Source organism: Cajanus cajan, chromosome 5, assembly GCF_000230855.2.
Source record: "Cajanus cajan strain Asha chromosome 5, NIPB_CcT2T_4, whole genome shotgun sequence".
NCBI classification, from domain to species: domain Eukaryota; kingdom Viridiplantae; phylum Streptophyta; class Magnoliopsida; order Fabales; family Fabaceae; genus Cajanus; species Cajanus cajan.
This window is the reverse complement of record NC_138521.1, coordinates 15,661,133-15,671,651: the sequence shown is the minus strand read 5'-3', so window position 1 is coordinate 15,671,651 and position 10,519 is coordinate 15,661,133. Positions and strand designations below refer to the sequence as shown.

Sequence of the window (10,519 nt, the reverse complement as noted above, 5' to 3'; positions counted from 1 at the left end):
GCGATGGCCCAAATCAGCAAGGGTCTATGTTTTTCATGGTAATTATGTGGCCGTGGAGAGGGTCGCTACTCAAGTCAAACTACCATCACGATCATCTGCCTTAGTGGGGAACGGCAGTATCAAAGGTTGGAAGCTCGCTATGATTGAGGATCACCTTTCTTCCTTAGCTAGTGAGGGAGATTGGTTAGCTTTCAACAAGACTCTAGCGTTAGCCGTGTTTGGGACAGTCCTATTCCCCTTTCACGCTAACACAGTGGACCATGCCGCTATGGATGCTTTCTTCATGGGACATGCACATGAAGAGTCCCGTGCCTGCCATTCTTGCCGACACCTTGCTTTCTGTCAACATATCTCAGCAGAAGCAAGGGAAGATTATCCGATGCTGCACCTCCTTGTTATATGTGTGGAGCATCACACACTTCTATGCCTCTAGTCACATGGGGACTTTGCCCGATCCGTTGAGGAGCTTTTCGAAGATCCCCGTATGCCGCCGTTATGCTTCCGAATGGAAGGAAGAGATGGAACAGTGGAGCATTGAGCACTTCACATGGGTTTGTCCTTGGTTCCGTCCGAGCAACGTATTGATGAGATGCGGCAATTACCCAAGCGTACCTTTGATGGGCCTCAGAGGTTGCATAGCTTATTCACCTAGATTGGCTATGAGGCAACTTATGAGGACTCAGATTGTTCCTACTAAAGAGGAGCTTGGAGTATTGTGTTTCTCCTTTGATTCCGAGCATCAAAGGGACATGCACGCTGTCGTTAGAGCGTGGGAGAGACCAATCTACGAGGGAGATCGAGAGCTTGGAAAGCCTCGGGTATCCGTCTCCACCGACTACGAGACTTGGAGGAGCGAGAGGGGAGTGCCCCAACCATCCACCTCTTGCGCAACCGCAGTTACGAGGAGGTTGCTGCAAGAACAAGTCGATGCCTTGACCAAGAAGCTGGAAATCATGGGAGCTCAGATGAGAGTTCTTGAGGAGAAAAGTGAAGAATCCAGTTTCGCCATTGACGGTCTACAAAGGCAGTGCAAGAAAAAGGACCATGAGATAGAGCGGCTCAAGGACGAGTGTGCTAACCTTAATGAGAAGGCTATTCGGGCATCCAAAATGCCAAAGGTCGAACCGAGTAGTCAACTCCGAGATGTCGATGCAAAGATAGCACGCCTTGAAGCCGAGTATGTGAGGACCTTATTTTTCTTTCATTTCCCATTTTCACCCTTACATTTTTCTTCTCTCTCAGCCTCACTCACCCTTCCCCGCACAACTCATTTTCTCTCCAAAATACTCATTTCTCCTTTTCTCTCTTTTGCTGGTGGCGATTCATGGCAGCGGAAGGTGCTTAGGGGGTGTGAACTGATTTCCTCCAACTGATTTCTTCTCCGTTCACTTCCAAGCTTCTCTTCTCCTTCATTCTTTTCCACCCGAAGCTCGGAATCTTAGGCCGAGGTAAGGGAAGCTAGTAATTTTGCTTCTTTTTCGTTGTTCTTGACTGTGGACGAGTTCTATAAATTCGTTAGATGCTTGTTGGTGTCTGATTCATGGTTGGATTTGAAAGAAAGCTTGTCTTCTTTGGGGTTTCGGGGTTGTTGAGAAATTTTGGGGAAAATCCTTGATTTGTTGTTGCATGTTGAAAAAGGTGGTATTTTTGGACTCTTGGATGAAATTGTAGTGATTCGAACCGATTGCATGTGAAGTTTCTGGTTGTTTTGCAGATTGTTTGAAGAGTTTTTCGAAAATGGTTGGCCGCTGCTGAGTTTCGCGCTGAGCGCGGTTCTTCGCGCCTGGGCGCGTGGCCACCAGGAGACCCCATTTGGCCAAGCTCGCTGAGCGCAATGATGAGTGCGCTGAGCGCGCTTGAGAATGTGGGTCTCTGGCTGGCCCGCGCTGGTCGTGACTTGGACCGCGTTGGGCACGATACCAGTTGTGGCAGGTTTTGGTTCTTCTTTTGGGCGCTGAGCGCGCCCCTTGTCGCGCTGGGCGTGAGACTCCTCAGGAGTCTCTGCCTTGTGGGCGCTGAGCGCAAATTTAAATTTCGCTGGGCGCGAGACCAAGGGAGGTCTCTGCCTTCCCCGCGCTGGGCACGGGTTTTGGTGCGCCGGGCGCATGAGACTCCTTGAGTCTCTGCCCGGTCAGCGCTGGGCGCAAAGAATATTGCGCTAAGCGCGAGATAGTTTTGGGTTCTCGGGTTGAGTCCCGCTGGGCGCGGGCATACATGCGCTAGGCGCGCTGGCCCCCTGGTGCTCTCTAGTTGCGCTGCGCTGGGCGTAGCCACGTGTGCGCCGGGCGCGGAGAAGGGATGTTCGTGTATGAAATTTTGTTCTGAGTTGAATTGAAATAGAAGGTTATGAAATGATGTATAGCAGATAAAGTTATTTTTGATATTAAATTGTATCTGATGAATGTGTTGAGAAGTGAGGTTATGTTGTGGCTGATTTGTTGAACTGTGAGTTGATATGTTGAGATGTATAAGTTATGTTGTGCTGGAATATTGATGTGAGTTGTTGTAGGCCGCAAGGCTGAGTTGTTGTAGGCCGCAAGGCTGAGTTGTTGTAGGCCGCAAGGCTGAGTTGTTGTAGGCCGTAAGGCTGAGTTGTTGTAGGAGATCTCCGAGTTGATATGTGTGACGACGCATTGTATGCTCATTGATAATCATGTTGAAAAACCGATGGGATGTATGTTGATGAAGTGTTGATAGTTGTAGTTGTTTATATTACTTAAATCTTTCTATATGCTGTTTCTTTTTATGCTAGCTTACCCTTCTGTTGTTTCCATGTGGTTGGACTGCAATGATCATACTATGTATGGGAGCAGAGCAGGGATAGGTGGTGGATAGTGGTGAGTCTGCAGCTGGTAGGCGGAGCTGACTCCTATGGATGTTTTGTTTTGTTTTGTTACGGCTACTTGATATAGTGGTTTTGGATGTATTTTGTACTCTACACTCTAACTCTAGTCGGATGTAGGACATTGTATATACTTATATTCTAGACACTATATTTATATACTCGTTCTATCCTGTCTCGAGTTTCCGGTGTATGGTGATGGTGAGTGTGGTGACCTGCCGGGTCGTTACACTTTAGTGGTATCAGAGCAGGTCGAGTCTAGTGGACACTCTTTGGGGGTGGTTCCTTTAGGCTTTTGTTGTGTTAACTCTGTAATGTGTTGCCTTGTTGTGTTGCTTGCTGTGCTAATTGATGTGATGAATTACTGTGTTGATAGTTGTTGTTGGGTGATTGGTAGTGTACTAAAGATACTGTTATTTTGTAGACGATGACTAGAACCAACGAACAGATAGCCCGTGCCATAGAGATGATGGCTATGGCTATGCAATAGCAGAATGCATATTTTGCTAGGATGGAAGCTGAGAGAGCTGCAACTGGTGCAGCAAGGTCCACGGGGTCACAGGAGAGCCGGGACCTAGCTGAATTCCGGAAGTGTCATCCCCCGCAATTTACGGGTGAAGCGGATCCAGAGGTAGCAGACCGCTGGATACGTGAGTTAGAGAAGATCTTTAATGTTCTGGGGTGCTCTCCAGAAAAGAGGTTGGCATATGCTGTGTATATGCTGGTAGGAGAGGCCGAACATTGGTGGAGAAACACTTACCAGATCCTTACTGCTCGGGGAGTTACAGTTGATTGGGAGTGTTTCAGAACCGTATTCATGGAGAAATACTATCCGGAGAGCGTGAGGCACGCCAAGGAGGCCGAGTTTTTGCGATTGATTCAGGGTGGGTTGACTGTATCAGAGTATGCATTGAAGTTTGAGCACTTGGCTCGTTTCTATTCACAGGCTATTTCTGAAGCCTGGAAGTGCAGAAAATTTGCGGAGGGGCTGAAATATGAGTTGAAGAAGGTGGTGGTGCCTATGGCCATCACCGAGTTTCCCGCCTTAGTGGAGAAGGCGAAGATTGTAGAGAGGTTGGAAGGGAGTAGCCGGGTGATCAGAGCTGCTGATGGACCATCTGGGTCCAAGAGAGGAAGTGGAAGTCAGGGGAAGCCGTATGATAGGCCCCAGCCACAACAAAGGGGTCCTGTTATTAGGCAACCTACTGAGACTACTAGAGGGGGAGGACAGGGTGGAGGTGCTGCCCTTAGGTGTTACAGATGTGGTGGATCCCATTTGATCAGGGATTGTCCACACACTGAGAGCAGGTGTTTTAGATGTCAACAGATGGGACATGTGTCTTTCAACTGTCCCACCAGGGGTAGACCGGAGAGGAGTACTCAGAGGAGCGATGCACAGAGAGCCGATACTCAGAGGAGTAGCGTTCAGAGGACAGAGACTCAGAGGGGTGACCGACCCACTACAGCTGGTAGGGTGTTCGCTTTGACTGGTGCTGAGGCTTCGACTTCTTCTGACCTAGTGAAGGGGAAGGGCAAGGCTGCTGGTAAGGATGTGATGCTTTTGTTTGATTCTGGGGCTTCCCATTCTTTTATTTCCTATGCTTGTGTTGCTATGTTGGGAGTGCCTGTGTCTGATTTGGGGTTGAGACTGCTAGTGTCGACGCCCGCTTCTGCTTCAGTAGTCGCTTCTGAGCTGTGTGCTGGCTGCCCCACTGTGGTGAATGGGAAGAAGTACAAGGTAAACTTGATTTGTTTACCTTTAGTTGATATTGACATAATCTTGGGGATGGATTGGTTATCTGCCAACCGTATTCTCATAGATTGTGCCAATCGACGGTTGATCTTTCCGCAGGAGGGAGATGAGTTATTGATTTCAGTTGGTCAAGCTGAATCATGGTTGAGGGATGGAGCAGAGGGTTGTCTTCTGTTTGCTATGATGAGTGAGGAGACTGAGAGAATCATTTCTGAGATAGATGTGGTGAGAGACTTTGCTGAGGTATTCCCTGATGAGGTGCCTGGGTTACCTCCTGTTAGGGAGATAGAGTTTGGCATTGATCTGGTTCCAGGTGCGGGGCCAGTGTCGGTGGCTCCCTATAGGATGGCTCCTGCCGAGCTGAGTGAGTTGAAGGGTCAGTTGGAGGACTTATTGGAGAAGCAGTTGGTGCGGCCGAGCGTTTCACCGTGGGGTGCTCCTGTGTTGTTGGTGAAGAAGAAAGATGGGGGCAGTCGTCTTTGTGTGGATTACCGGCAGTTGAATAAGTTGACCATCAAGAACAAATATCCTCTTCCCCGGATAGATGACTTGATGGATCAGCTAAGAGGAGCATCGATGTTTTCTAAGATCGATTTGAGGTCGGGGTATCACCAGATTAGGGTGAAGGAAGGTGACATACCAAAGACTGCTTTCAGGACTAGGTATGGTCACTATGAGTACGTCGTAATGCCGTTTGGTGTGACCAACGCCCCTGCAGTGTTCATGGATTACATGAACAGGATCTTCCGGCCGTTCTTGGATAAATTCGTGGTGGTGTTCATTGATGATATTTTTGGTTTATTCAAGAACCCGGGAAGAGCATGGAGAGCATTTGAAGATAGTGCTAGAGGTTTTGAAGGCGAAGCAGCTATATGCTAAGCTTTCTAAATGTGAGTTCTGGTTGGATGAAGTGAAGTTCTTGGGCCACGTGATTTCAACTGAGGGGATTGCTGTTGATCCGGCTAAGGTGGAGTCGGTGTTGCAGTGGGAGCGTCCGAGGACTGTCACTGATATTCGGAGCTTTGTGGGGTTGGCGGGCTACTATCGTCGGTTCATTGAAGGATTTTCTAAAATTGTAGCGCCTCTGACCCAGTTGACGAGGAAGGAACAGCCGTTTATTTGGACAGATGCCTGTGAGCGGAGCTTTGAGGAGTTGAAGAGGAGGTTGACTACTTCCCCTGTGTTGGTGTTGCCGGATTCTGGTGAGCCCTTTGATGTGTATTGTGATGCTTCTCACCAGGGTCTTGGGTGTGTACTGATGCAACATGGGAAAGTGGTGGCCTATGCTTCAAGGCAACTGAAGAACCATGAGAGGAATTACCCCACTCATGACTTGGAGTTGGCAGCTATTGTTTTTGCCTTGAAGATATGGCGACATTATTTGTATGGAGCCCGGTTCAGCGTCTTTAGTGATCATAAGAGTCTGAAGTATCTGTTTGATCAGAAGGAGCTGAACATGAGGCAGAAACGATGGATGGAGTTCCTGAAGGACTATGACTTCCAGTTGATGTATCATCCTGGTAAGGCCAATGTTGTGGCGGACGCGTTGAGTAGGAAATTCATCCACATGTCGAGCATGATGGTGAGGGAGATGGATCTAATTGAGAAATTCTGAGATTTGAACCTCGGTGTGGAGTTAGCTCCGGATCACATTAGTTGTGGGACAGTCACCATAACTAGTGAGTTCCTGAGGCAGGTTGGACTTAAGCAATTGCAAGATGCCGAGTTGGTGAAGCTTCTTGGGTTGTTGGGTACCGAGAAGGCTGTTGGCTTCGAACTAGGAGGAGATGGAATCTTGAGGTTCAAGGGCAGAGTCTGCCTACCTCAAGATGCTGAGTTGAAGAAAGCTGTGTTGGAGGAAGGCCACAAGAGTAGACTTAGCATACATCCGGGTATGACTAAGATGTACCAGGACCTCAGGAAGACTTTCTGGTGGCCTGGCATGAAGAGGGAAATAGCTGAGTATGTGGCGGCCTGTCTGACTTGTCAAAAAGCAAAGTTGGAGCATCAGAAGCTGAGTGGGTTGATGCAACAGATGGAGATTCCGGAGTGGAAGTGGGATAGCATTACTATGGATTTCATTGTCGGGTTACCTAGGTCAGCTAGGAATAGTGATGCTATCTGGGTGATTGTAGACCGGTTGACCAAGTGCGCACACTTCTTGCCTGTCAACATCAAGTGGTCATTGGAGAAGCTGACGCAGTTGTATGTGAGGGAAATAGTACGGTTGCACGGGGTGCCTTCTAGTATTATTTCAGACAGAGATCCGAGGTTCACTTCAAGGTTTTGGCAGAGTCTCCACCAGGCCTTAGGCACGAAGTTGAAGTTGAGCTCTGCTTATCATCCACAAACGGATGGTCAGTCAGAAAGGACAATTCAGTCCTTGGAGGATCTACTTAGGGCGTGTGTGTTGGACCACTTGGGTAGCTGGGAGGAGGTCCTTCCATTGGTTGAGTTCACGTACAACAACAACTTTCACGCAAGCATTGGGATGGCACCCTTTGAAGCATTGTATGGCAGGAGATGTAGACTCCTTTGTGCTGGTACCAGGATGGTGAATCAGTGGTGGTAGGCCCGGAGCTAATCCTACAGACCACTGAGAGGGTAAAGATAATTCAGGAAAGGATGAAGACTACTCAGAGTAGACAGAAGTCGTATGCTGACAAGAGGAGGAAGCCTTTGGAGTTCGCCGAAGGGGAGCATGTGTTTCTGAAAGTGACTCCGACCTCTGGTGTGGGAAGAGCACTGAGGGCAAGGAAGTTGACACCAAGGTTTTTGGGTCCCTATCAGATCATAAAACGTGTAGGTCCAGTCGCTTATCGGTTGGCCTTGCCACCGTCTCTTTCAAACCTACACGATGTATTTCATGTATCTCAGTTGAGGAAGTATATTCATAACCCGAGTCATGTGGTGGAGCTAGACGATGTGCAAGTAAAGGAGAACTTGACGTTTGAGAAGTTGCCGGTAGCGGTGATTGATCATAAGTTGAAAGAGTTGAGGGGCAAGTCCATTGCTCTGGTGAAGGTATTATGGGGTGCAGCTACTAGTGAGGCTACTTGGGAGGTGGAGCAGCAGTGCAGGGAGAGATATCCGTTTCTATTCCCAAGTAAGCCTGTTTTCGGGGACGAAAACTTTTGTTGTCGGGGAGGTTGTGAGGACCTTATTTTTCTTTCATTTCCCATTTTCACCCTTACATTTTTCTTCTCTCTCAGCCTCACTCACCCTTCCCCGCACAACTCATTTTCTCTCCAAAATACTCATTTCTCCTTTTCTCTCTTTTGCTGGTGGCGATTCTTGGCAGCGGAAGGTGCTTAGGGGGTGTGAACTGATTTCCTCCAGCTGATTTCTTCTCCGTTCACTTCCAAGCTTCTCTTCTCCTTCATTCTTTTCCACCCGAAGCTCGGAATCCTAGGCCGAGGTAAGGGAAGCTAGTAATTTTGCTTCTTTTTCGCTGTTCTTGACTGTGGACGAGTTCTATAAATTCGTTAGATGCTTGTTGGTGTCTGATTCATGGTTGGATTTGAAAGAAAGCTTGTCTTCTTTGGGGTTTCGCGGTTGTTGAGAAATTTTGGGGAAAATCCTTGATTTGTTGTTGCATGTTGAAAAAGGTGGTATTTTTGGACTCTTGGATGAAATTGTAGTGATTCGAACCGATTGCATGTGAAGTTTCTGGTTGTTTTGCAGATTGTTTGAAGAGTTTTTCGAAAATGGTTGGCCGCTGCTGAGTTTCGCGCTGAGCGCGGTTCTTCGCGCCTGGGCGCGTGGCCACCAGGAGACCCCATTTGGCCAAGCTTGCTGAGCGCAATGATGAGTGCGCTGAGCGCGCTTGAGAATGTGGGTCTCTGGCTGGCCCGCGCTGGGCGTGACTTGGACCGCGTTGGGCGCGATACCAGTTGTGGCAGGTTTTGGTTCTTCTTTTGGGCGCTGAGCGCGCCCCTTGTCGCGCTGGGCGTGAGACTCCTCAGGAGTCTCTGCCTTGTGGGCGCTTAGCGCAAATTTAAATTTCGCTGGGCGCGAGACCAAGGGAGGTCTCTGCCTTCCCCGCGCTGGGCACGGGTTTTGGTGCGCCGGGCGCATGAGACTCCTTGAGTCTCTGCCCGGTCAGCGCTGGGCGCAAAGAATATTGCGCTAAGCGCGAGATAGTTTTGGGTTCTCGGGTTGAGTCCCGCTGGGCGCGGGCATACATGCGCTAGGCGCGCTGGCCCCCTGGTGCTCTCTGGTTGCGCTGCGCTGGGCGCAGCCACGTGTGCGCCGGCCGCGGAGAAGGGATGTTCGTGTATGAAATTTTGTGCTGAGTTGAATTGAAATAGAAGGTTATGAAATGATGTATAGCAGATAAAGTTATTTTTGATATTAAATTGTATCTGATGAATGTGTTGAGAAGTGAGGTTATGTTGTGGCTGATTTGTTGAACTGTGAGTTGATATGTTGAGATGTATAAGTTATGTTGTGCTGGAATATTGATGTGAGTTGTTGTAGGCCGCAAGGCTGAGTTGTTGTAGGCCGCAAGGCTGAGTTGTTGTAGCCCGCAAGGCTGAGTTGTTGTAGGCCGTAAGGCTGAGTTGTTGTAGGAGATCTCCGAGTTGATATGCGTGACGACGCATTGTATGCTCATTGATAATCATGTTGAAAAACCGATGGGATGTATGTTGATGAAGTGTTGATAGTTGTAGTTGTTTATATTACTTAAATCTTTCTATATGCTGTTTCTTTTTATGCTAGCTTACCCTTCTGTTGTTTCCATGTGGTTGGACTGCAATGATCATACTATGTATGGGAGCAGAGCAGGGATAGGTGGTGGATAGTGGTGAGTCTGCAGCTGGTAGGCGGAGCTGACTCCTATGGATGTTTTGTTTTGTTTTGTTACGGCTACTTGATATAGTGGTTTTGGATGTATTTTGTACTCTACACTCTAACTCTAGTCGGATGTAGGACATTGTATATACTTATATTCTAGACACTATATTTATATACTCGTTCTATCCTGTCTCGAGTTTCCGGTGTATGGTGATGGTGAGTGTGGTGACCTGCCGGGTCGTTACAGAGTACGCAAGGCAGGCACAGTTGATCAAGGATATGCAAGATGATCTACTCTTGACTCGATCCGATGCACAGCAATGGCGGGAAGTTGCTCGACAACAAACCGCAAGCCTTTCCGATTTTCGCAAGAAGGAAAGGGAAGGATTAGCACATATGGCTAAGCTCCGAGAGGAGAAGGATCGAGCCGAAGACGAGCTTAATGAGCTGCAAGCCATGATCAACTACTATATTCAAAAGGCGAAGGACGCTCAAAAGATTGGTGATAATATGAGCCAAGCGGTCCATACGCAAGCCGAAGCAATGGCCCGTCATGTAGAGGAAGCCGAAGTTGAATGGAGAAAAAACATGAACCCGCCTGTGGGTTTCTATCGGCTTTTCTCATTTTGTAAAAATTTGCTTCGAAGCATTGTATAATGAGTTGTACACTTTCTTTGATTAATAAATCGAATTTTTGAGATCTATGAAATCTTTCAATTGCCTTTGCATTTCATCGTCATTCATTTGCATACATCTCTCCTAGTAATTCATTAATAACATTAATAAAAAGAAAGGATTAATCGATGCGTATGTTCAGAATGGATCGCACGCCGTTTGTTATTAAGTGTAAGCCAACAACCGCGCCAAGCGAACGCACATCAACTCCGTTGTTGGTAATCAAGACGAATAAAGGGGAAGGTCCGACACCGTTGAAGATCACTGCTCCAAGACCTTTTCCCTACGAATCGAATAAGGCTGTGCCATGGATATACGACATCCATTCTTCTGCCGACAGCGATATCTCTAACATCGCTGGACTTGGGGGCATGACTAGGAGTGGCAGGATCTACACTCCCGAAGATCTTCATGATAAAGCTCCCAAGAATAAAGGAAAGGAAAAAGAAAAA

The 10,519-nt window shown here is 48.0% G+C and overlaps 3 protein-coding genes across 3 annotated transcripts; all 3 read left to right on the top strand.

The window, feature by feature from the left end:
• Positions 1–208: 208 nt before the first annotated feature.
• LOC145958247 (uncharacterized) lies at positions 209–3,023 on the top strand. The gene is made up of 2 exons (XM_083074985.1): positions 209–1,448; positions 2,814–3,023. Exon 1 carries the CDS (start codon positions 261–263, stop codon positions 1,371–1,373), a length of 1,113 nt encoding a protein of 370 aa, XP_082931111.1. The 5' UTR covers positions 209–260; the 3' UTR covers positions 1,374–1,448; positions 2,814–3,023.
• A 60-nt stretch (positions 3,024–3,083) lies between these two features.
• Positions 3,084–9,588, top strand: LOC114915867 (uncharacterized). Its single transcript, XM_083074984.1, has 2 exons — positions 3,084–8,013; positions 9,379–9,588. Exon 1 carries the CDS (start codon positions 3,354–3,356, stop codon positions 5,472–5,474), a length of 2,121 nt encoding a protein of 706 aa, XP_082931110.1. The 5' UTR covers positions 3,084–3,353; the 3' UTR covers positions 5,475–8,013; positions 9,379–9,588.
• LOC145957862 (uncharacterized) lies at positions 6,499–8,394 on the top strand. The gene is made up of 3 exons (XM_083074285.1): positions 6,499–6,678; positions 7,146–7,366; positions 8,280–8,394. The coding sequence occupies exons 1-3, from the start codon at positions 6,499–6,501 to the stop codon at positions 8,392–8,394; spliced, it is 516 nt and encodes a 171-aa protein (XP_082930411.1).
• Positions 9,589–10,519: the final 931 nt, after the last annotated feature.

What these genes read in the sequence shown, in the direction of transcription:
- LOC145958247 (XM_083074985.1), top strand. Translation starts at nt 261, where the DNA reads ATGCCGCTATGGATGCTTTCTTCATGGGACATGCACATGAAGAGTCCC.
- LOC114915867 (XM_083074984.1), top strand. Translation starts at nt 3,354, where the DNA reads ATGGAAGCTGAGAGAGCTGCAACTGGTGCAGCAAGGTCCACGGGGTCA.
- LOC145957862 (XM_083074285.1), top strand. Translation starts at nt 6,499, where the DNA reads ATGTACCAGGACCTCAGGAAGACTTTCTGGTGGCCTGGCATGAAGAGG. An exon ending in GCATTACTATGGATTTCATT is followed by an intron (nt 6,679 to 7,145) that starts GTCGGGTTACCT and finishes TGCTGGTACCAG; the next exon opens with GATGGTGAATCAGTGGTGGT. An exon ending in GCAAGGAAGTTGACACCAAG is followed by an intron (nt 7,367 to 8,279) that starts GTTTTTGGGTCC and finishes GTTGTTTTGCAG; the next exon opens with ATTGTTTGAAGAGTTTTTCG.